The 25,954-nt window shown below is 39.2% G+C and overlaps 2 protein-coding genes across 3 annotated transcripts in view; one reads left to right on the top strand and one right to left on the bottom strand.

The window, feature by feature from the left end:
* PSMD1 (proteasome 26S subunit, non-ATPase 1) overlaps positions 1-25,954 on the top strand; it is a 94,258-nt gene that overhangs the window by 24,549 nt on the left and 43,755 nt on the right. The window contains exons 15-16 of the mRNA XM_075530393.1: positions 690-785; positions 2,619-2,683. Coding sequence (XP_075386508.1) covers positions 690-785; positions 2,619-2,683 — 161 coding nt within the window. The remainder of the gene's footprint in view (positions 1-689; positions 786-2,618; positions 2,684-25,954) is intronic.
* Positions 6,663-25,467, bottom strand: HTR2B (5-hydroxytryptamine receptor 2B). Of its 2 annotated transcripts, none has more exons than XM_075529736.1 (4): positions 25,343-25,467; positions 23,806-24,396; positions 14,665-14,865; positions 6,663-7,753 (listed from the first exon to the last, which is right to left on the bottom strand). In XM_075529736.1, the coding sequence occupies exons 2-4, from the start codon at positions 24,134-24,136 to the stop codon at positions 6,864-6,866; spliced, it is 1,422 nt and encodes a 473-aa protein (XP_075385851.1). In that variant the 5' UTR covers positions 24,137-24,396; positions 25,343-25,467; the 3' UTR covers positions 6,663-6,863. The 2 variants fall into 2 exon arrangements, with proteins under 2 accessions (XP_075385851.1, XP_075385852.1); XM_075529737.1 differs by lacking the exon at positions 25,343-25,467 and adding an exon at positions 24,758-24,787.

The raw sequence follows: 25,954 nt of genomic DNA, 5'->3' as shown, positions 1-25,954 counted from the left end.
GGAATGATTTTGAAATCATTTAATAAGTAATAAAGTTAACTTCATTGCTTGTGTTTTTTTGCTTTTTCTTGTTTTTCCCTCTGTAAGCTAAAAACAATGCCTGTCTCCATGCATAGTTTGTTGAGGTTTTATTCTCCATTTCTTTTCTTTTCATTATTATTCTGCATTTTTGTTTTTAGTTTGTATTCTCAGTGATCAATTTGTATAGTAGGTAGTCAAGGGTGATAATTGTCGTCTACAATCGGGGAATAAGAAAAAACCATCGCTATTATTTCTAACTAAACTTACTAGTTATTTTGGGGCATTTTCAGATTATATATTTCCTGCCCAGGGCTAGTGTCCAAGAAGTGAGTGAAAAGGAAAACGTGGGTTAAATATGGCATAAGTCAGTTTCTTTGTTGGCAAATTGAAATTGATTGTCATAGATCAGTGGCTATTGGTATTACCTTGAATTTATGCTGCCTAAAAAGGGTGAGCAAGACAATCGTGTTGTATAAGGATACTGAGAGCAGTTATTTCCTCCTATCTTTGAATCTTATACTTCCCCATTTGTTTAAAGTACCTTTCTACTAACCACAAAATAGTTCTTGAATTTATCCTTTCCTACCTAAAATGAACTTTCCTGGCTATGCCTGCACGAGTTGATGTTTGAAATGATAAGTGATGTTTCATACTGAATTCTGTCCTAGGACCCAATTCTTCGGCGGTCTGGAATGTATACCGTAGCCATGGCGTACTGTGGCTCAGGGAACAACAAAGCAATTCGACGCCTGCTCCATGTTGCGGTGAGTACTCTGACTTTTCTTGGGGCTGTGGCTAGAGGGAAGAAACTCAGTCAGTGTGTGGGGGCTGCAGCACTCGTGCCTCATGACTACCAGCAGAGGCCTCAGGCTCACGTTCTCATCCACGGGACACATAAGCCATAGCCGGTCACCAGCTCACTGAGCTTCTCAGGAGCGTGTAGAACAGGAGGACACCAAGTTGCTCCTGAACTACCACGCCACAGGGCATCCTTCTTCTTCAACAGCTTTATTGGCACATAGTCCACACAGCATACAATTCAATAGTTCATTCATAGTAAGGAGAATTGTACTATCTTTATCACAATTTTAGAACACCACCCCCCCATGGTTAAATCACTTTTACAGTGAACTGTACAATTACAATCCATTCTGGTGCTACCCCTCCCAATTCATCATTTGCTATCAAAATCCCCTCTCCCTCCCTCCTTCCCTCCCTATCGCCCACTTTCCACCCCTACATCCCTTATAGACCCTATTTCTGTGTATTCACTCCTGTACTTCACAAACTGGTTGACCCAACAGAAACAATAAAAACAAAACTAAAAGTAGTAAGGATTGAATAATTATATAAAGATAAAAATACAAAATACGAAAGAAAAGACCACCATCAATATTTTAAAAGCCAGGGAAGAAATTTTTGTCATGGAATAAGCAAGAAATACTTGCACCTAGAACAAATTCAGCTTGGGCCAAGAGGGAGGTCAGCTGACCACATAAAAAGTTTGATCCAATATAATCAAGATTGCAGTGATTTCCATCTGATAGGAAGGCAGTTTGAGACCCTTGCCTGTGGTTAGGGGGGATCTGGTAGTGACTTAATCTGATCAGTTACTCTGCAGATGGCTTTGGGCTCCCAGTATCCTCCATAACCTTTACAAACTGGGTGTTCACAATTTAAGCTCTAATACTCTTCCCTTCGTCATACTTGAATTTTGTTATTGTCGTCTTTGGGTCACACCAGCTGGTGGGCTTCTTCCACATGGACTTAGTTGACTCCTCACTTATTTGGCTGTTTGTTTGAATACAAGCCTGTAAGATCCCAGACACTATTCCTATTGATAGCCAGTCACCATCTGCTCTCTTCACTGTACTTTGCTGTAGTCACTGATCATTTCATGAAGGTGAGTATTGAGCAGGGCATGTAATAAGAACTAATTGTTCTTGGATTGGGGCTAGAGTTAAGTGGGAGCCCAGAATCCCATCTGCATGCCCATGTGAGATATGCACAACCCAGGTTTACTTTGGCAGTGATATTATGACAAAATCAAAATCCTATAAGACCAACTATACCAACAACAGCAGCAACCAACCAGCAAACAAAAACAAGCTAAAGGCAGGAAAACAAAAACCCATAGAAATAAAAAGTATGACATTATTAATCACTCCCAATGCCCAGGTTGTTAGTAATTCCTTTTTCCTAGAGGATCATATCTCATAGTCAGTTTATTCCTAAGTTTTCCCTGTTCACTACAGTGGATGGTGTGTTCTGAAAATGTGTATTTTGCTTAAACATAGAGATCAAAGCAGTGGCTAAATTTTCTGTTCAGCTCACAAAAACTATAATCCAGCTGTTGTAGTCTGTAAGATGTACCCCTGAATGTTAAGCCTCACTAAGTTTGACGGTGTTCTAAGCCCTGTTATCCGGACCTTTTCAGATGAGTTTTTCTTATTTGGGAAATGACAACCTAATAAAAGACTAATGCATGAGCACTAATCGTGTCTCATTTCCATGTGAGTGATGAGGGCTTCCCAGATCAACTTGGTCTGTTAGTAGAATGGGTGCCATAATGTAATCATCTGGTGAATTTCCTCTAGGTAAGCGATGTCAATGACGATGTCAGGAGGGCAGCTGTAGAATCCCTTGGGTTCATTCTGTTCAGGTAATAATTTCTAGCTTCAAATTCTATTTGTATTCCATCTCCTTGTACTCAGTAATTATGCAATAGTTCTGGACGTGAGAAGTAGATCTAAGGTCACAATAAAAACATTTAATAGCATTAGTATTGATCATGTGAATTAGAAGCGAACCAAATGAATCTGGGATATGAGGACTGGTTTGAGGAGGAGTAAAATGATTTTATTGTTTATTTGATCATGACACTGCTTATGTATTTAAATTCTTTAATCCAAATACCATATATACTCGTGTATAAGCCGAGTGTTTCAGCACATTTTTGTGGTAAAAGCAGGTGCCTCGGCTGGTAGTCGGAATGGCTTATACTCGAGAATATATGGTGATACATCTTCCAGTATGCTCTTTTCTTGTATATGGGTCATTCAGAGGTCATGTTACTTCTTGCATGTTGTTAATCTGCTGTGCATTCTGACTCGCATATGGCAGAACAAAACGCTGCACCACCCTCACAACCGTGCTCCTGTTGGAACTCACCCTTTCAGCCCATGTGTCCGTTCATTTTTTGGGACCTTTGTTTCTTACGTAGGTCTTGTAATGTTCTTGAAACTCTTCGATGAGACTATAGGTAATAAGCCTTGTTTGCATAAGGAATGGTGAACATTTTTCAGATTACGACAGTTATTTTGGGTTTGTAGTTGAAATGTGCTGTGAGATCTTGTTGGTAGTGTTGTGCCAGCAAGACCCCCAGAATCAGTATGTCTGGGTTGCGTCTTGGCTGAATTACTTAGTAGGCTATGTGTCTTTAGGCAAGCTATTTAACCCGTCTAAGTTTTATTTTTCTCATGTGTAAATGGAAATAATAATAGTGCTTATCTAAGAAGGTTGTGAAGAGTAAGCAAGTTAATATCAAAACCCAAGTGAAGCAAGTTAAAGTACTAGCTTTATTTAGACACTCGATATTATTGTATTTGTGATGAAATTAAGTTCCTGAGAGATAGTCAAATCTCTCCTATCCTTTAATTCCCATTAGAAATTTGCACTACTAAGTTTCCTTAGCATAAAGCTCTGTTGTTGATGCCTTAATTTAATTAATCAAATGTATGTTGAACATTGTGAATAGATTGGTTGATACCCTCTAAATATCCCAGGGTAGACCTCATCCTTTCACTGTAAAATATATTTTCCCAGTATTGATAAGACTGTTGAATAAAACAGTCATGCACACCATATAGCTTGTTGATAGGTTTCTCCCTGTATTTGCTGCCTCCTTTCAGTGAGCTGTTCACCAAGTAGTGCTCTTCACTGCACTTGCGAAGCTTCCTTGTCCACCTTATTTACAAAGACACTGTAGAGTCTGAACTGAAGATGTTTATGGGAGCTTCAGAAAGTTTGTAGAAATTTTTTTATAATCCTTACATTCAATTTTTCTATGAGCTCTTTGAAGCCCTCTCATATTATTTATCCAAATGTCCAAGTGTGGTATCTCTATAATGGGACATTTGATAGGTTGGGAATGATTGTTATTAGGCGCCTTGAGTTAGTTTGAACTTATAGTGACCTGGACAGCAGAATGAAACACCATCCAGTCCCATGCAATCCTCTCAATTGTGTTTGGGTGCATTGTTGCAGCCACTATTTCTCATCAAGGGTCTTCCTCTTTCACAGCCCTTTTACCAAGCGGATGGCCTTTTCCAGGGGCGGGTCTCTCCTGATAACACGTGCAAAGTCCATGAGACAAGCCTCAGCATCCTTGCCACTCAGGAGCGTTCTGGCTGTACTTCTTCCAAGATGGATCTGGTTGTTCTTTTGGAAGTCCATGGTGCTTTCAGTGTTCTTCACTTGCACCCTAACTCAAATGTCTCGATTCTCCTAGGAGATTTTGGTGGCATATTGGGTAGGAATTATAAACCACCAGCTTTTCTGAGGGAGAGAGAGATAAGGCTTCCTACTCTCGTAAAGAGTTAGTCTCCCAAACCCACAGGGGCAGTTCTGCTCTGTCTTACAGGGTCATTGTGAGTCAGCATCTGTTCGATGGCAGCACATGAGTGAATCCCTGGATGCCTTCTGTAAGATCAGACACAGACGTCACAACCCTACGTCTCTCGTCGCTTGACTTTTCTTTTTTCCCTTGGTCAACAAAGTGCTGCTAGCCAGCCTCTTTTTGTATTCTTTTTGTACCTTTCTTGTTTTGTATCTTTTCTCTAAAATTTGTCAACAGTGGTCTCATAAGTATGTGTAGGTAGGTAACTCATTTAATTTAGGGAATGGAATTCAATTCATTTAAGGTAGCTAGGCATAATGTCTCTTCACCTATTTTATACCTTGATCGTGATGGTTTAAAAATCATTCTTCCTCAGAGAACAGATAGAAACAAAATGGAAGTTGAGGTATAATTGGGGTGGGGCTGGGGAGAATCACATAAAAAAGGATTTGTCTTTGCCATCCCAAATTTGGGTTTTATGCTTTGTTTTAGTTTTTCCTTCAGGTGTAACGATAATTTCGTGTGGCAAGAGTCTCTTCCAGACTCTGACTATTTAGCTTCTTCGGAACATTGATGGACGCCTTCAAATGAATGCAGTACTAAGTACTTAGCATGTGGATCTTACCATAACCAAACCTACCCTATTAGAGACTAGAACCTCGATAGGGGGTTGTTTGTTTGTTTGTTTATTGGCATCTAATTATTTTGCCTCTTCTTAGTCAGTGATGCCAGAAACTAATCTTAGACTGAAGCTTTGACTTAGGTAGAATCTCCGAATTTCCAAGGTACACGAAGGAGTTTCAAAAAAGTAAATAGAAAAAATTCATGACCTTTTAATTCCTTTGATGCACACACTTTTGAAGCCCCCTCATGCTATTCCTGGCAGAGGCTGTCACCCTCATGTGAAAAGGTCGCAGGTCAGGACTTGTGCACTAGAACCATGTTCTAGGAGAGGGACCTGCCTTTGAGAGCACAGATGCTCACTTATGCTTAGTTGCTCCACTGCCAACATGTTGCTTTCATTTTCTGGACTAAGTTGCCTGGAAAGGCATAGGTGGAGTTGCCAGTGTCACTCAGCACAAAGTAGAAAAGCTAATGCATAATACTTGAGACCACCCGTCAAGCCTCAGTTTGTTTGCCATTTGTAGAAGAACATGCAAACAAAATATCAAAAGGAAACAGATTAAAAACAGCTACCGTTCATTGACCCGCTGCAATGTATTCATCCTGTTAAGAAAAAATGATGAATCAGGCTCATAGAGTGAAATGTCTCTCCTAATCTAAAACAGCTAGCTAGTCAGTGGCACAACTTCTGATCTAGCTGACTTCCATGCCTACTTCTTTCTCCCATTCTACTTTTCTTCAATATTATAGAACTAGCAGGATTTAGCATGGTATATGTATAATGCATGAATGAATACGAAATTGTTTGCCAGAATGTCAACCAAGTCTTGGGGCAAGCATCGTCAATAGTCCAGAGGAGCAAGGTGGCTACAATAACAGGCAGGCTTGATCTTAGTCTGGGAGATCACTGACTATCTGATTTGAGGCATGGGCCTCACGATTGAGGGCCTATGCTTCTAATATGCACATGATCATTAATACTTTTAAGGGATTAAGATACCTGAGAGTAATTCCATTTGCTCTCCTCCTCCCGTAGTCCCAGCGCTGCAGAGTAGATGCCTGGTATCAGCTGGTAACAGCTCGAGCTGGAGAACATCCTGTATTCTGTGTAATAGCCACTACTGCCTTCCCCACCCTTTCCATCCAGACAACCGAGTGCCCGACTGAAGAAAGGGGCCTCCGTTTAGCCAGACCAAATAGCTTTCTGTTAACCTTCAGATGTGATCATTGTCTCATGGTCTCTGTCCTTTACATTGTCCAGTGCTTGTAAGGTCTGCAGGGAAAGTTGCCTATTTTGTTTTAGTTCAGTCTTAGCAACAGCTTTGCAGTTAATTAAGAAAATAAGATAACTTAAAAAAACACATTTATTAGTATATTTAATTTTATTTGAATACTTTAATATTTAACAGAGTTTGGGCGATTTTCATTTGCAGCTCTATAAAATAAAGTTTTCATATAATTTGTTCAAATAAAGAAAATTTGGTAATCTTAATATGTAACTCTTAATTGTAAAGAGATTTCTTTTTTTACGTTCTTAACGTATTTGCATTTGCATCATCTTGCTGACCATTGTATGATTTAGGAGTAAACAGAGCCAGTTCTACACATAACTGACTTGCTCTTCAGTTTTGTCACCTTCATTTTCGGTGAGAAGTAGTGTATCTAATAGAATGCCTGATGAAGACTGACTGGCTGAACTTCGGAGTCGCATAGGGCTCTGGTAAACAGGATTAGTCCCATTTCGCATTCCATGTTTCATGAAAAACTTGGAGTTTTCTGTCATTGGATTCTGGAAGTAGATCTTGCTGGAGCATTTTCTAAGAGTTTGAATTGATGTTGTGGCCTGGTAATTGCAAGTGATGTATCGTCCAAACGCATCTCGAAATGTCTTGTTGAAGAGGGTGTAGACCAAAGGATTGACCCCGGAGGAAACATAGCCTATCCACACAAATATCTCCAGCAGCTTATTGAGAGTGGCCTGACTGCAAGAGTCACATAAAACTAATGTGATGTTTGTAATAAAAAAGGGACTCCACATGACCAAAAAGAGGAAAAAAACAATCCCTAGCACCTTTGAGGCCCTCTGCTCATTGGAAACGGTTTGCACCGTTTTTTTCCCAGCTGTAGACATCCTTCGTATAAGTAAGTCATTGCTTGAGTGGGACAATGTTTTGTCCTTGCGAGAGCCATCCAACATGGCCACCTTTTCAGGTGACGAGCAAGGTGTTTCTTCCCTCTGGAAAACTGTGGACACAGTCAGCCATGTTAGACGTTGAGGTGGCTTGTTTTTGACCCAGTAAGCTTTCTTCTGTAAAGCACGGATGGTGAGAAAGTAGGTGACGATCATAATTGCCAGAGGCACGAAGAAGGCAGCCAGTGAGCCAAAGAGCATGAAGTTGCTGAAACGGTCCTTTGTCAGTGCACAGGTGATGTTGTTGAGGTTCCCCACATTGACCTCTATACCTTTAATAGGGATTGGAATGGCAATGCCTAAGGAAGAAATAAGAAGTTGAGTGAGTTTTATGATATAGGACTGTTAGATTTCATCCTTTTAGGTTATTTTTGCATGACTTCCTACTGGTTTGGGAATTCTAATTTCTGGTTCCCACTTGCAGAATCTGTCAAAGTATTTAAAAAAGAAGACTTTCCACTTTTTGTAAGGAAATAGGTTATAATTAAACAACAATATTGAGTAGTGGGAGTGAAAAAATTGGTGATTTTAGGATTATCATGAAAACTTTCCTAAAGCTATGTATATGATTGTAGTAGGAAAGACATTTATTTTTCATTACATATTTTAACACTTTTTTGCTGGATCAAAGAAACTTGTATCTAAATATCCAGTTTAATTAATGTGAAGAGAAAGTAGCGTGCATTCTACATAGGGCTGCTAACTGTGAGGCCTGCAATTTGAACCCACCCACAACTCCGGGGAAGAAAGGCTGTCTGCTTCCTTAAATATTGGCGGGCTTAGAAGCCCCATAGATCGTCTCTGTGAGTCGGAAATGACTTGATACCAGTGGGTCTGTTTGTTTGTTTTAAGGTTTTAATGTCAAATACCTGGCCATGTTACTTTTTTACATTTGTGAATGCCCCCTAATCCTTTCGTTTTGACTTCTTAGGGAAACAGTAAGGAGTTCATTGATTCTAGCTAGCTATCTAGCCATATAAAGGTACATGTTATTGAAAAACTTGAGAGCATGTAAATTGCAAATTATATTTCAAGACTTGGCGTTCTTGTAACAGACCGTTGCCATGGATTTCAACAGACAGTGAGGAGTGACCCCTTTGGACCGAGAGCGCTGCTCCTTTAGGTTTCTAGGGCTCTAGTTCTCTCTCCGTTTCCCTTTCCTGGAGTCCCTCTGCAGGGACTCTACTAGATAAGAAAAAAATACATACCTCAGGCTGATTCTCTAATACTTTGCCATAAATTTAAATCATACTTATTGGAAAAATAAGTGGCACAAGTTCAGCCAGAAACCTTCCCTTTTAAAATAGTAAATATTTAAAATAATACTGAATTATGTGATCTTCAGAATTTGTGTCATGTTTTATGAACTCAAAAGAACCCTACATTTGCACAGCTCTTTTTGATAGCTAACAGACTCCTTTTTCTCAAACCCTTTCTAATGAAGACCACTGCTTTTTCTGTAGCTCCAGAAACAGGGTATTACTCACCAAATATGGCCATCTTCTGTTTGTATGTTTTTATATAAAGTTGTATTGGAACACAACCACCCCATTAATGTATTGTCTGTGGCTACTTTTGCTTTACCACAGCAGAATTGAATTATTGCGACTAAAATAATTATAGAAGTGCAAAGCCTAAACTATTTATTATTGTAACCTTTGCAGAAAGGGTTTGCCAATTCCTGCTCTTCACTGTTACTTCCAGGTTATCAGGCGCTGTTCATTCCTCCCTTTTGAAGTCTGTTTAATCTGCTGTCCCACTCTCCTACATCAAGGTCATCTACCAACCTCTAACATGCTTTCCCTCTTCCTCAGTGGGTGCAGCCTTCCTGTCTACTGGTTCCATCATCCCTTCCTGTCTACCTGACTTCACCCCTGGTTGATATTTCTTAGACTGTAGTTTTCTATTCATGAACTTCTGCATTCTGTACTATTGCTGTTGATCTGTTCTGACTCAGCAACTTTGTGTGCAGTGGAGCGAAGCACTTCCCTGCCCTGCATTGTCCTCAGAATTGCTGTGAGGTGTGAGCCCATTATTCAACCACGTGTCTGTCCCTCTCCCAGAAGGTCTTCCTCGTTTTGGCTTACTGTCAACTTTACCAAGAAGACGTCCTTCTCTAGGAGCAATTCTTCCTGAGAACATGTCCAAAGTACTGGAGGCACAGCCTTGCCACCCTTTCTGCTCGGGAGCATTGTGACTACATTTCTTCTTAAGCAGATTTGTTCATTCCTCTGACAGTCCACAGTATAAGCCTTATTCTTGGCCAGCCTCGTGGTCCCGCTTTCACATGCCCAGGAAGTGATTTAAATCACATTGATGCACCTTATCCTTCAAAGTGACATCTTTGTTTTGAACACTTCAGAGAAGTCTTTTGCAGAAAGTTTGCCCTGTATCGTATGTCATTTGATTTCTTCACTGCTGCTGCCATACGCATGAATATGGATTTCTTTCAGTTAATTGGCCAGATAATCATCTTCCAAATTTCCTTGAATAGTTGATTGAGCAATTCCAGCATTGCATCAATTTGTGGAAACATCTCAGTTCCTGGGGCCTTGTTGGTCACCAATGCCTTCAGTGTGACATGGACTACTTCCTTCAATGCCAATGGCTTCTGACCACGTGCCGTTGACCAGTTCTTTTGGGTACAGTGACTGTGTGTTCCTCCTATCTTCTTTTAAACCTTCCCGTGTGTGCCAATAAATATTTTGCCCATAGAATCCTTTCATATTAAAATTTAAGGCTTGAAGTTTTTCGATTCTTAGAACTTGAGAGATACAGAGCATGTTCTTGCTTTTTGGTTTTCAGATTTCAGGTCTTTTCATATTTCATTATAATACTGTACTTTGTTTTTTTTCTCTTCTATTCAGCTCTTTCTTGTTTGCTTTAACTGCCCTACATTCTGATTTTAGTCTTCTCTTTCTTGTCTTTTTAATGACCTTCCACTGATCTTTATATATGAGCGGATACCCCCAAAAAACTAGAAAAAGTTCTGCTTGATGAAGCTTTCTTGGTACACTTCTTGCTAGCCAAGAAGCATTGAGCAACTCTCTCTGAGTTAGTGCAAAGTGGCATCTCTTAGGAAAGTTCTCTTTGGTCACAGTGAATTTTTTCCTAAAAGCAGTTCCACTTGCACCTCGTTTTTATGATGGCCACTTTAAGAGAACAGCGTGAAGCTGTGAAATGTGTTTACTGCTCAGGAAAAATAACGCAGAAACGTTTGATGTTGAACGCAGCTTACAACAGTGCTTTGGGTTTATGAGTGGTTTTCTTGGTGAAATGTTGATTGATGACAAACCTCATTCTGGACGTCTGTCAACTTCTCAAACGGGCGAAAATGTAAACAATTTGTGCACTTGTGCTCACAGACCATTGAAGAGATGGAGAGGTTATCTAGAGTATATTGGAGCTCAGTTCAGCGAATTTTAACAGGTCTGGAAAGGAGAAGGGTTGCTGTGAGATTTGTGCCTCCGGTTCTGACGGGGCAGGAAAAAGAGTCAAGTGGAAGCAGCTCCAGAGCAACTCATAATTTTTTTCCAAGGTGACAAGACGTGGTGCAATTCTTACAGCCCTAGAAGCAAAGATCAGTCAAGCCAGTGGAAGACTCTATCAGTCACCTCGCCCGAAGTGAAATCAAAGATCAAGATGATGCTCATTTGTTTGTTTTGTGAAAGGGATAGTGCATTTGGAGTTGGTTCCACCAGGTCAGACTATGAATCAAACTTTCTAGTTAGAGGCTCTGAAAAGATTGTGTAACTGTGACAAAAAGGCCTGATTTGTGGCAGAGAGGGGACTGGTTTTGCCACCACGACAGTGCACCTGCTCACACAGCCATCTCAGTGCACCCGTTTCTGGCAAAAACAGCATGCCTCTTGTCCTACACACCTGAATCACCTGACCTCGCTCCATGTAACTTCTGTTCATTTCCAAGATAGAAGAGGACATGAAAGGACAGCAATTTGAGGGTATACAAAAGGTGAAGAAAAAATGAGGGAGGTGCTGTCAGCCATCCAGATGAGTTCGAAAAATCTTTCCAAGAATGGAATCGCTGATTTGACAAATATATTGAGTGTAATGGAGAGTACTTTGAAAGTGATAAGGTTCTTTTGTAAAAATATTTAAATACATAGCTTTGGGGTAAATTCTGGAGTTTTTTGGGTACCCTCATGATGTCCTTGATGTAATTCTTCAACTCATTTAATCTTCAGTCATTAGTGCTTGTTGCTGTGCATGCTGTTTTCAGCCACTCCTTCCTCCAAAGTGGGCAGATGATTGCTTCATTGTCTGTTCTCAGTCTGGAAGCTTCGCTGGCACCTCTTCACTGTGGGTGACCCTGCTGACATTTGAAAGACCAGTGACAGCTTTCCAGCATCACAGCAACTCACAAGCTACCACAGCATGACAGAGTCGTAGTAGACAGACAGGTGGTGGTCAAAGGAAGGCCCCCGACAAAAGAGATGGACAGCGTGGCTGCAACAGTGGGCTCAGGCATAGGAGCATTTGTGAGGATGGCACAGGACTCCGCCATGTTTCCTTCTGTTGTGCATAGGGTCGCCGTGGATCAGAACTGACTTAGTCGTACCTAACAAGAATTAACACTGTCATTTCATCAATTCTATTCTTGAGATGTACTCTAAAGGTGGGTGGGATTTACTCGGGGTTGTGATTTTCTTCAGCTTCAACTTGAACTTACATATGAGCAATTGATGGTTTCTTCCTCAGTTGGTGCCTGGCCTTCTTGTGACTAATGACATTGAACTTCCCCATCTTCTCTTTCTACAAATATAATTTATTTGATTCTTGTGTATCCCATCTGGCAAGGTCCACATGTCGTTTATGTTGTTGTCAGAAAAGTTCATTTGCAGTGAGTCAGTCAGCTTTGAAAAATTGTACCCTGGGATCTCCAGAATCATTTCTGTCTCCAAGATCATATTTTCTAATTACAATCCTTCCTCTTTGTTTCCATCTTTCACATTCCATTTACCAGTAATTATCATTCCGGTTGTATGTTTGATCAATTTCAGATTGCAGGATTTCATAAATATCTTCAGTTTTCTCATCTTTGGAATTAGTGATTGGTACATGGATTTGAATAATAGTCGTATTAATTGGTCTTCCTTGTAGGCATATTGGCATTATTCCTATCACTGACAGTGTTCTACTTCAGGATAGATCTTAAAATGTTCTTTTTAAATGATGAATATGAAGCCCTTCTACTTCAGTTTTTCTTCTCCCATAGTAAAACATACGCTGTCTGATTCCAAATGGTCGGACCAGTTTGTGTCAGTTCACGAGTGCCTACAATGTTGATTCTTGTTCTTCCATTTCATTTCTGACTTCTACATTTTATATATTCCAATTACTAGTGGATTGTTGCAGCTGTTTCTTCTGCTCTGAGACCTGAACACTTTGCTCTATCCACATCATTAAATTCACCTGTACTTAGTTAAGGAGGCAGCTCGTCCCCAGCCAGCTTTTGAGCATCTTTCAACCTAAGGATTCATGTTCCAAATCTGTATCTGTATCAGTCAGTGTTCCTATTCCTAAGATTTTTCCTGGCCAATTTTGAAGTTGTTTTAGAAATAGATTACCAGATGGCATCGTGGTTATGCAAGGTCAGCAGTTAGAAACCACCAGCAATTCCTTGAGAGGACTAGGCTTTGGCTACTCTGATGAGGAGTTAGTCTGGTAAACCCATGGGGCAGTCCCACCTTGTCCTGTAGAATCGCTCTCAGTTGGAACCGAGTTGGTGGCAGTACGTGTTGTTTTTCTTTCCTTCCTGCCAGTGCTTTTCAGTCGGGAAACTGCTGAAGAGTCTTTGTTGCTGCTTGCAAATCTCTCCATCCTGAGTAGACTTCTCCCTAACCCTGCTTTCTTCTTAAGCCAGAGTAGTAACTCTCCTTGCTTTTCCCAGCAAAGTTCTCAAAGGGGATTTGACCCTCATATTTCATTTCAGGGTTATAAAAATTTATCTCAGTATCATGCTTCTTTGCTGGTGTTTTTCCTGATTAGAGTGAAGTCTTGTTTTTTCTTGCCCTGTCTTCTTTAGCATTCCATATCTCTAGATTTTTTTTCCTCTTAGATTTTATTTTACTAGAAAAAATTGAATCTGCTTGTGAAACTAATGAGCACGGCAGTTGTTTTTCTAGTGTTATCTTAGAAAAGAAGTGTAAGTTTTTGCTTATGTTCCTTTTTCTTTTTTTTTGGCGGGGGGGCGGGCAGGGTTATACTTCATGCTAAGGAGCTCTATCGTATCATTTATTTTGGATTTTTAGTTATAGGTACCAGGACATAAAAGCAGCTTAGAAGAAATGTGATTTCTTTTTATAAATAATTTCTGAACATCTGTTTAACATGTTTTCTTTGCGTATCCCTTCGAACAAAACTTATTTGAATACTTAAGCAGGCAGTTTACTGTCTTTTAGTTCATATGATTATGGAACTGTAGGCTTCTACATTTACATTTGTGATACCTGCCTATAAAACAGGCGCGGGGGACTTCAAAAAACTCTTGGAAACATTTTCTGTGAGCTTTTAAAAACCCCAGTGGAGGTGCTTTTCGGTAAGCATTGGACTGCTGACCACAAGGTTGGTGGTTCAAGGGGGAAAGATGCCGCCGTCTGTTCCTGATCAGATTCAGTCTCTGAAACGATACAGGGACCCGATGAATCAGAATGGACTGGGTGACTGGCTTTTTGTTCTATACGTATAGCCTTTTGATTTTCATTTTCCTCTTCCTGTTTCTCTTCTGGGCAGTCATTTAAAGTATGTTTCATTTCTTGTACCTCTTAACTGTGGAATTCTCTACCTTCGTGATCTCCTGTTGACAGTTATCAAAACTGCTTTCCTACATCTTAAGACCAAAGCAGACAGATGGCTCAGGGAAGACTGTGGGCAGTGCCCTCTGTGAGGCTGTAGAGTCAGTCTTCTACTCTCACACTTTCTGATGACCCTGGCCTGAGCGCTATATGATAGATTTACTGATACAAGTATTGATCTTTAGCCATAGGTACCAGGACATAAAAGGAGTTTAGAAAAAATGTGATTTAAGGTATGTTTCATTTCTTGTAACTTTAATTCTCGAATTTCATATGATATGTTGTCTACCACAGTAGACTACATGGACCTTGGACAAAGTGTCATAGCCTGGTAGACCTGGTGTCCCAGTAACCGCCAACGCTGTCAGCGTGCGCCCTGACAATTCCTTACATACCTATTGAGATCAGCCACACCACTGCGATCTTGATGAATGCTGTAGCTCGGGAGTTACATTGATTGGCCTGGATTGGCTTTTGAATGGCTATGTAGCGGTCCACAGAGATGGCACAGAGATGCATGATTGACGCAGTGGAGAAGAGAACATCCAAAAATAGCCATGCCGGGCAGAGGCCGAGTGGGAGGGGCCACGTGGGCTCTGAAAAGAACAAAAGCAAAAACATTTTCAGCCCCTTTTCCATTATTTTTATTTTTTAAGTTTTGTTTTGTTTTTAAGCAAAAGGGAAGAAATTTACTGGAGCCCATACGGGAAACCCTAGAGGGGCCCAGCATACCCTTCTGTGTAGGCACGCCCACACAGACTCCCTTGAGCCGAGCCCCAAAGCCCCAGAACTGGCTGGGGTGGGGATATTTTTGTATAATTTTATGACTTCACCTTTACAGGGTATTAGGTTTGGGATAATGGGACAGTAATACTAAATAAAATATTTCTGTAGCTGATACTTGTTTTACCTTTAAATGTGCGTTTGACCGTGCCTCCTCCTCATGGCCCTTTTTCTTTGTAAGCCAGTAACACTTTAGCATAGTTTTTAGCTCATTTGACCTTCCTTTATGATAATTTCATCTGTCATCTTTTTAAAAGTTATACAATATTTGCAACATTGGAACTAAACTTTGCTATTCAGGTTAAACTTATTTTTAAACTGCTGTATATAAAATAAACCCTTTAAATAAAATAAACACTTTGCCACTTTGGAGGAAGCAGTGTAATGTGGTAAAGGAATGTTGGAAGCCTGAGTTTTGGTCTCTTTTTAGCAATAATTAGTAACATGATCTTTGTTGATAACAAACTTTCATTTTGACAAAAATCATACTTGATTTCAAATCTGAAAAGAATGGCTTCGCATTTTCTTGGGAAACAAAGACTTTGTTACATTTTGCCATATCCCATCATTCTCACCAAGCAACAGTAATGCCATAAGCAATTCAGACTGGTTGTTTTTTTTTAATCTCAATTAGACACCATATTTATTTAATAATTTTTAGAGTTCTTAATATTATTTCTTACTAGAAATAATTTTGTTTGTTTGTTTTAAATTTAGGTTGGGGTATGATCCCAAATATTCTACAGGTTTCCAATAAAAATCTATTTTCAAAGGTGTCCACACAGAAAACACACAAACACCCTATCTCTGGTGGCATATTGCTTGTGTGTTCCCTTGCCTGTTGGGCAAGATCGGCAGTTCTAAACCACCATCCTTTCCTTGGGAGCTTTCCGGGGGCTTCCTATTTCTCTGAAACTCACAGGGCAACTCCACCCTGCTCAGAGGGTCGCTGTGAGTCAGCTGGGTGGCAGTGAGAGATGATGTACATGTGCCTTCTGTGGTATGCATGTGCCCACCATATGGTGTTTGCAGTATTGAAAGAAGAAAAATTCACTTCAGGGTTTCCCCTGGAGTATTTCAGTAGACATCTGTTTTATCTCTCTCACACACACACACACACACACACAACACGCACATGCACAGGAAAGTAGCACAGCACGTCTTTGTGTATAGAGACAATGTCTTGCATAGGATGATGATTAGTCCCTATTCCTCTTTGACACCAGGTTTATGGGACACATCATTTCGATGCATTTCCATTTCCTCAATGAAAATTATACAGACTTTTTATGCACATTTATGCTGACTTATCCATTTATAAGACAAAAATATATCCGAATTCATTTTCTTTTCCGCGTTCTAATCTTGAAATTCTCTTGAGTGGTATACCTATATCTCTACAGATGCACTTCAATTTGATACGAACATAAATTGAGTATTAATCCCAGTAAATTGGTTTCATTAAAGAATTTATTGTTTCAGTAATAAATTATAAGCATTCAAAAAGTTCTGAGAAGAAACCCTCAAATGTAAAGACAACATATCAGATTATAATCCCTTACAATATGTTGAACCCAATATTCTCGAATGTTGTACATAAAATATATATTTTGTATAAATAATATAGTATATACTTTCATTTATGTTTTCTACACTTAAAAATTAAGCTTTTAAATGAATGCAGCTTTGTTCGTGTATCAATCTGCCACATGTACATAGAGTTAGTTATATAAGAAATGTCTGTAAACCTAGTGTTAATTTGTATGTCCATTAACAAAAATTGTTTTTCTTTGGTTGCTTTTTGCATGTGTACCTGACCTTGCCATATATAAAGTGGATGAAATGAAGGAAGGACTATGATCTTAGAAACCAAACCCAGTGCCATTGAGTCCATTCTAACTAATAACTACCCCGTAGGACAGAGTCGGACTCTTCATTGGGGTTTCCAACACTGTAGGGTTTCCACGATACTCTGAAGTAAAATGAAAATAGAAAAAAAAAATTGTTTTGAAGAAAATAGTGCTTAGGGGAGATGGAGGCAATACTGTACACACAATTCCCTCGTTACATTTTATTTCAGAGCGTCATGGACCACAAAAAATTACCTTGAGGGCTGAATGTGACCCCCTGTTCTAAGTAAATCACTGTAACCAACCTTTTCCTACCTGTTGAATTGTGGGCGGGAGTAAAGGTGAAGATGATCAATTACAGCTCTGAACTGAAAGGGTCTTTAGAGGTCATATCAGTTTTCCAGATGTGTGAAATTCAAGTATCATTTAATTAAGCCTTTGAATATTGGGTGGGTTTTTTAAAAATCAAAGCTTAAATGTTAATTGAGATTAGTCTTTGAAACGTTGCTCAAGCTAGTCTTCAAATCAGCAAAGATTGGCATCAATTGGGTACTTGTTAGGAATGCAGGCTCTTGGGCCCCCAACCAGGCCTCCTCAGTCAGACTTTGGCTTAAAGAGCTGCACGTGAGCATCTAGGCATGTTCTGCTTGGCAGTCTTAGAAGGTGTACCTAGGTTTACTGAAGCGCGTTCTCTGTAAACACACCCTGACGCCTTGACGAAAGGCTCGCGAGAGGCCTCCTCAGATGCAGCCCGGACCGCATAGAGCTTGTGTTCAGAGAGGAGCTGATCCGCGGGGTTCTCTCAGGGCCACAGCAGTCCACTCAGACTTTTGTGGGGAAAGTTCTGCCACCAACTCAGTGGGAACACAGTGACAAGAACCTCCCAGGATTCAGGGGTTTGCTTGTGAAACTGTGTGCAGCGGTGCTGCATTCTAGATTTCCAGCCGTGGGAATGAAAAAATACTCAAAGCCAGAGCTACAACTAGAGATTATGATCATAGAGTACAGATTTAAAAACGCAAATAGTTAATAGGTTGTATCTTAGGCATTCATTAAGTGCATGTGTACAGTTTTTTAATTGTTTTCATTTAAATTCACTTATTTAGCTATTCTAATTAAGGGTTATACTTTTGAAGGTTATGATGTGGAAAATTATGTCATAAATCTAGTCATTAATTAGTCATAAAGCTAGTAAACATAGCAGAAAGCTACAGTAGAACTATCGTATAAAAAGTGCAAGTCTTTGGGATTAGACTATGATCCTCATACTCCCACTTGCAGGTCAGGGGAAAACCTTGCTCCTGCCAAAGTAATCCAGCTTGTGAAGTGGTGTTAGCCACACTCCCAGCAGAATGGCCTTATTTTATAAACCCCAATGGAGGGAGTGGGGGGGGGTGCAAAAAATAGAAATTACAACCGATGTAAATCAGAGTTCTAGTCAGTCAGTGCCTTTGTATTGCTAACAGTAGAAATACTGAGAAATGTAATACATAGTTTTCTTTAAGAAAGAGATCATGAGGCTGAGGTTAAGGGTTAAAAGAAATGAATCTTTCTGATTGGCCTTTATGATTTTTAGTTTCATGAAGTGCTAGAAAGTAGACTTCTGAAATTAACATAAATGTAACAGACATATGCATTACATTACTAGAAAGTTTTTACATAACACTTTAAAAAGCCTTGTCTAAGGTGAAAAGTTGGATTTTTCCCATTAGTCAAAGAATTTCCCTAGTCCAGACACTTTCATTCTGAAATATTAAGTTGGCAGGCTCAAGGTAAAAACAGTGTTTAAATTTTTAGACTAACTGGGTTAAGCTGATAATGACATTTAAATTTTTACCTATCTTATTGAAATTTTAAATTGATAATTAAGATTTGTTATATTATGCTCAGCTTGCTTCCTTAAGAATTTGAGACACAATTTAACTGGTAACAAAAATTTAAGTAATTTAAAAAGAGGAGCTACAGATTGAAATAAAAAGGAAGAAATAAATGTATATGAGACAGTCCAGGGGAAATCAGTTGTCAGGTACTTGAACTCACTTATAGCTATTCTGGGATTGTTAGGTTTGATCTTTTTATAAAAGCTATGATAGAAGGGTGGAAGCATTTAGATTATACAGCATTTGTTGTCTCACAAAAAGTCTCTGAAAAATAAATCCCATTTTTCTCTCTCCTTCCCTACCCCAGATTAAACGCAGGACTTTAATTTCAATAGGATTTATCTAATGACATTTCTGTAGGTGCCTACAGTATTAATAATATTTGAATATCATAGCAAAATTAGCTGAATATTAGCACAATTGTGTTGTTGTTTAACGTGTTATAAACAATAGTTTTGTTGTATAAGACGTGTGTGTATCAAGCGTATATATGTGTGCTTTGAACTTCTATCATACATAAGGAATGATAGAATTATTATTTCATTATGTAAGTTTCTATTTGTCCCCATGCAAGGTTGAATGTCTTCATAGGTGTGGGCCTGGGTCTGATATCTTCCTCTAAGAAGTCTGGCAATCATCTCGAGAATTCTTTAAAGTACTGGTTGAGTGCTGTTTCATATCATTTAAAATTAAATGTAACTTAATTTTAACAGAAAAATAAAATAAGGGATTCTGCTTTATCCCTAAAGAAAGTTCTGTAGCTCTCTCGTTAAGAAGCGTTATTGAAGATGCTGTGAATGTTGTTTCTGTGTGCTGACTCCAGCTTCCATCTGGAACAACAGAGGGAAAGAGCTGAAGAGTGGACTCTGGGGGCAGTCTTTCTGGGTTCAGATGGTTTCTGCCACTTACTCTAATCCTATGTGTTTATTTATCTCCTATGTGTTCCCTCTAAAAGTGGGGTAATAATAATACCTACTTCATAGAATTGCTTTAAAGATGAGATGCAATCATAAATGGGAGGCTTCTAGAACAATATCTGGGTGACAGACCAGATGTTACCATTGTTGGGTGATAGACACTAGCTACTGGCCTGCTCTCCCCTTCATTCACTCCTGCTCAGAAACAATAAACCGTATTATCATCAATATAGAGCAGAATGCTTGTCTTTCTGCTTGCTGTAGCAAGAGTGTGTGCATCTGGTGGAGCATGAAGTGCCTTCAAGAGCAAAAGAAAAAGGATATGAACCATGTTTAACTCTCTAAAATGCTTATTTTATGACAAATTTCATTAGAATTTAGACAGAGTTGAACAAGTTCTCAGATAGTAATTGATTGTACCCTGTTAAGATGCCCTGGTGATGTGAATTAGGAGTTGGACCAATCACAACAAAATCGGCAGTTCAAACCTGCCAGCTGCTCTGAAGAAGGAAGGGAAGGCTTTCTGCCGCCATTGAGGACGTGCAGCTTCCGAAGCCCACAGGGCCAATTCAACTATACAGGGTCACAGTGTGAGTCTGCACCGTGGAGCTTGGTTTCCGTTTGAAGGACCATGTGCCTCTCAGGTGTTTCTGTTTAGTTTATGGGCCTGTATATTGTTTGGCTCAAAAGTGGTCTCCAGGAACACCGTTAGTTTCAGACCAGAAGAATATTTTAGGGGCTTTCATAATCTTGGGGGTTCCTCTAGCCTCTGTCTTATCATTAAATTTACTTTTTTTAGTGCATTATATGCTTTGCTTCCATTGTTTCTGGGACCCAGTCAGTGTTGGTAGCTGGACACCATCTAGTTCTTCCGGTCTTTGGGTCACCTAAGTTTTTTTAAATCTTACGTTGTGAAACCAGGAGCTGTAAGGATTGCCTCCTGTGCTGATAAATGCGAGGGGCAGTCACTCACTTGAAAGTCTGTGCTGTCTGTAGGCTAGACTGGAAAATGTGCAAGAGTATAGCCGAGAGATAAGCGCCCACGGCACACGGAATCCAGGAACAGGAATGGAGTGGCAATACTCGAAGGGTAGGAAGAAGGTTGGGAGAGGAGTGGGGGAAAGGGGAACCAATTGCGATGATCAACACATAATCACACACACCCTCTCCAGGGAGCGCGAACAACAGAAATTGGTGGGGGGGGGGGGGCAGCGGTGAAACAGCAGTCAGTGTAAGATATGAAAATGATCATTTATAATTTATCATGGGGTCACAAGGGTGGGAATGGGGAGGGAAGGAGAAAAGAGGAACTTGATACCAAGGGCTCAGTAGAAAGTATCTAGAAAATAATGATGGCAAGATGTGCAAATGTGTGGATACAACTGATGTATGCATTGTTATAAGAGCTGTAAGAGCCCCAATAAAATGATCTTTAAATAAAAGAAAAAAGTCTGTGCTGTGCCAGAATCATAATTTTTGTAAAATAAGAATTCATATAATACAAAGCAAAACCCCTATTGGTGAGTCCATTCTGACCCTCTAGGACAAGGTAGAACTGGGTTTCGGAGACTTTAAATCTTTTCAGGAACTGACCGCTTCAACTTTCCTCCTCAATCAACTGGTGAGTTTGAATTACTGACCTTCACATTTTTATAAATGAAAGTTCATGTAGTATCGGGTGAACTATTATAGGTCAATGATTAAACAAAATACCCTGTATCATAAAGGCATTCTGTGTTTCACTTGAAAACTTAGTTTTATTAATAAATGAATAAAGCGTCTGTGTTATTTTCATTGCATTTCTTTTCATGTAACTACTGTTTGTGGTTTGTGTGATGAGGCAGTCTAAGAACAGCACCTCCTGCTCTTGAAGCCCATCCGAGGCGTCCCTCACTTAGGCGTCCTGCAACCACTGCTCACTCCCTTAAGGAGTTAGTCTCAGAAACCTCCTCGGTGCGTCTGTAGGGTTGCTATGAGTCGGACTCGACTCGAGACAGTAAGTTTGGTTTTTAGTTTGGTGGCATGGTGTGTGGCAAGTTGAGCTGCTACGCCTTAATATTAATCCATGTGTGAGAGGCTGTAAAAAAATCTTAGTATATGCAGTCAGACCCATATTTATAATGCATACAATTTCCAATTTAAGAATGCAACTGTTGAAGCTTTTTAGAAGGCAGCATAGACTGTCCTTTAAACTTTCTTATGAAATAATTTTAAAAATAAATTCCCAGATTCATTTGTTAAAAATTTTCCCAGCATTAGAGCTTAATGACTGGTATTAAAAGTGTTTGGGGCTGTGAAGAATTTTATTTTTTAATTAAATATGAACAAATCTGTAGAATTATAAAATGCTATTGGCAAACACCGGCCCATCTGCTCCGTGCCGGGCACAGAGTTAACAGGGACCCAGCCACCACATGCCCTTCTCCCAGGGGCCACCAGGGCCTATGAGCCAAAGACCTGTCTCAGCGCTGTGTCCTTCCACCTGCCCCCAGATAAATGCCTCTGATTACCCTCCCCAAAAAAATGCTATTGGAAAGATAAATATCTAGGATAGCATATAAGTATGTAGGCTATAGATGTCAAGACATTACCATATATTTATATTAAAATATGTTGGATTTTCTGCTTTTATTGCTAAAAAAAAAAAAAGATTTGTGGCACCAAAATTAAGATTCCTTGTTTCTTTAGCAAGTATTTAGTATTTCATTGACTCGTGCATTCTAAAGTTAAAACTGACTTTGTACATAACTTGTTCAGTCTCATGTAATGTAACATTAAGTTTTATGGTAGTAAAAGAAGAGTATTAAAGTTTGATAAGAGGGCTTTACACTTGAAGCTGTTGTGATATGTAAAGATAAGTGCTTGGATTCTTAAATTACACACCTATATGATCTTTACCAAATGTGCATACATATTTCTACAGACTCTTCCTTTATTTCTTTTTAATTTGGTTCAGAATTTAGAGTAAGATCTCTTCTTTATTTCCATGGCTAACACTACATATCATAGAAAGAGAGCAGTGGTGCATAGAGATTCTAAGGAAAGCAGTGGAACTTTACTTTTGTTGTTTGTCCTGTCATAGAATTGTCTGGATTTCCTCTAACAAGTGGAAAATTCAAACCAGTCACCATCTGATAGCACTGAAGTTAGAGGACTCGCTATCTTTACTTAAAAATATATCGTTTTAAGTTTGGGTGTAACGGTTTGAACAGTAGTTTCTTTGTATCTACTGGTAAGCATTCTAATCGAGTAAGTTTTATTTCACTTGTAGTATCTCTGTTGCTACAAATTGCTTTTCATAAGCAGTTAAAGACTTGAAAATGAGTTCTCAAGGGTTCTGAAGGTCTGAGGGCCCTCTGAATATTTGTCTTTCTTAAGAGTTTATAGCTAGAGGTGATTATGCAGGAATCAGAAACTGTTTGTTTTAATGTCATTATCTTTTTATTATACCTAAAATTCCAATGTCAAACAATGCGCTTTTGTGTCTCAAATAAATCAGCATTTTGTGCACTTATGAATTTAGAGGGCTGATTCCTTGTCCGTACCTCAGCAACACAGATGGTCAGGCAGCATGCAAATTAAACAGGGGTCATTTCTCGGGATGCTCCGAGCCAGACCATTTCCTTCAGGAACTAACATAATTTTTCTTCATATTTGTAGGACTGTGTTCAAGTCTAAAAGTATATAAATTATAAAGAGATGTGACAAGACCTTTAGAACAGTTTCGGTTTAAATAGATCTATTTCAGATACCTCATCTTTAATAATTAACACAACATATACCCCAGATAAGTATTTTTCAAGAAAAAAAGATACTTATTGATATTGGTGAAAGGTTCAAATGTAGATCTATATTTCACTATAATTATTAACTTGGTTGACATTTTTTTACTGATTTTGTTCGGTGATTGGTGAGAGTAAAATTATTTTCAATAAATTATTTTTCTTTTAAAGTCGATTATCATAGAAAATTATGAAAACTAAGGGACTGTTTACTTACTAAAGTTTTAAATCACCCATCTTTTATTCAAGGAAAGTGGAGATTAAATGGGTGGCTAGTTCTTGTAATCCCCTGGTTTCCTAGCAGGAACAAAATGAAATACTCACCAAACATGATTGTCAAGAGAGCAATGGGCATCACGAACAATCCAACCAGCAGGTCAGCCACCGCCAGGGACATGAGGAAGTAATTGGTAGCACACTGCAGCTTTTTCTCCAGCGAGACAGCCAGAATGACCAGGATGTTTCCTCCGATTGTGGGTGCGATCACTGAGAGAATCAGAAGCGCTGCCCAGCGCAGTTTGCTTCCCTGACCCTCAGCCGTCTGTCTCATCCCTGCTGCTACAGGTTCTGTCTGGAATCCAGACTGGTTGGGGGAGATTAAATCCTCGAATGCACTCTGCAAAATGCGCTCGGGACTCATGCTTTGTTCAGACATTCTATAAGAGAAAGCCAGGGGCTGTTTTCCTGTGTTTGATGGGATTCCAAACAATGGCCAGCATGGTCAGTGACTGGACTGGTCATCTGCTTTTTTTTAAGCCACTGCACCCTTGCCAAACACTCGAAGCGCAAGTTGACTCCTTCCTTTAAAAAGATTTCAGGTCCTCACGAAGGAGCGCGTGCATGCATCTGTCCACGCCTGTGGTAGTGATGCTGTAGTGATGCAGTCTTGGGAAGTCTTAGTGAAGAAACAGAAGGCTGTGAAAAATAGGAAATTTTCAGTTTGGGGGTTTCGTTTTGTTTTTAGTAGCAGTCATCATTTTAACTCGAATGCCAGAGATTACCCCCTAGATTAAAAATACTTATTTTCAAAGAGCAATAAAGACACTTAAACTAAGCTATCCCCTCTCAAAAGGTCTTTGTGCATTTGTGACAAATGCATTCAGTTCCCGCAAGAAAAAACCAAAACAAAACAGCGTGTTCCAAACTAATGTGCTTTGTTTAATGAGACCAGAAATGTTTTTCAGTGGCTATAATAAAAATGGAGGAGTTTCTTGACCCTTGAATGCATTTTTACCTTAGAAAATGTTTAGAAAAGCCAAAGCATTAAAAAGCTTACTTTTCATGACCATCTGTATAGAACTTTTCATACACTCTAGCCTCTTGCCTAGAACGTCCTAAAACAAAAACAAAGCAAAAAACTTCCAGATAAGAAAGAATACTTGCTTTCTTTGGATTTTGTATGATCAAGTTTGTGTTCATACTTGTATACTTAATAACTGTTGTTTTTTTAATAAATTATAAATTTTATAAATAATTTTTGAATACAAAATTATTTAATACAAACTACTAGAAATCCAAATCATAGTTTTCAGCCACGGAGGTTATTTCATCTTTTAGACTATGCTTCTTACCAGATATTGCCTAGATTTAGCCCTTTATGCCAGATGAGATTCATTTCTTTTCTCTGTTTGTTTTACTTAGTTAACCTTCCGAGTTCTCCTGGGAAGGGAAAGAAGCTAAGAGGAAGGGTTAGCTATTTATTCATAATGTTTTACAAATCTTATATTTTAAATTTCCCTTTTGGAATTAGTAAATTTTCATTTTGGTTCTTAAACTACCAAATAGAAATGAAAAATTATGCTAGCAAAGTTTTTGGGGAAAACAAAAAACTATAGGCAAACTCTGTTTGATAAATGCTTACCTCTTATTATTAGTCTGTTATTTCCCCAAGCGTGTCGTCCTATCTGTCCTGTAGACCTCTTGCTGCTGTGACCGAGTCCTCCTCCCATTGACTTTACTCTGAGCTTCCAGGGCAGGGCTTGAAAGCAGTGAAACAAATGTGTTCTATAGCTGTACGCTTGCCAAGGGCTTATTTCATTTCCTCTCTGATGCGCTCAGTTTGTAAAACTCTATGACTCTTGAAGTTACAATCTTACGCGCTCTCTTTGATAGATAGGGGGCTATAATAAAGCCTGTCTTTTTAGCTGGTTTATGTTTGGGATTAATTCTGAGCTATTTTGTCATTTGAGAAAAATATAAGAAATATTCTAGAGCTTGATTCTACCCTATTGACCTTTCTAGTGATTTCTACAACAGTTCTGATCTGTAGCAATGAAAAAGAGTCTCCTCTAGTTCTTTTACCTTTGCTGTGGAACACAATTAATTTGCTCAGTTTACATCCTTATTTAGAAGAAGAACACAGAAAGGTCTGAATACTGTATGTGTGTGTGTGCATTTTAGCATGAACTTCTTCATTCTTTTAACAGATGACCTCCGAATTTGGGAGTTCTTTAGTTGTCGTTTTTGCCAAAAA

Source organism: Tenrec ecaudatus, chromosome 13, assembly GCF_050624435.1.
Source record: "Tenrec ecaudatus isolate mTenEca1 chromosome 13, mTenEca1.hap1, whole genome shotgun sequence".
Classification (NCBI taxonomy): Eukaryota; Metazoa; Chordata; class Mammalia; order Afrosoricida; family Tenrecidae; genus Tenrec; species Tenrec ecaudatus.
This window is presented reverse-complemented; position numbering and strand designations above follow the sequence as displayed.

Coding starts and splice junctions, on each gene's coding strand:
- HTR2B (XM_075529736.1), bottom strand. CDS start 24,136: ATGTCTGAACAAAGCATGAGTCCCGAGCGCATTTTGCAGAGTGCATTC. Junction 14,866..23,805: donor TCTCTTGACAATCATGTTTG/GTGAGTATTTCA, acceptor TGTTCTTTTCAG/AGCCCACGTGGCCCCTCCCA. Junction 7,754..14,664: donor GGTGTGGCTGATCTCAATAG/GTATGTAAGGAA, acceptor TTTCTTCCTTAG/GCATTGCCATTCCAATCCCT.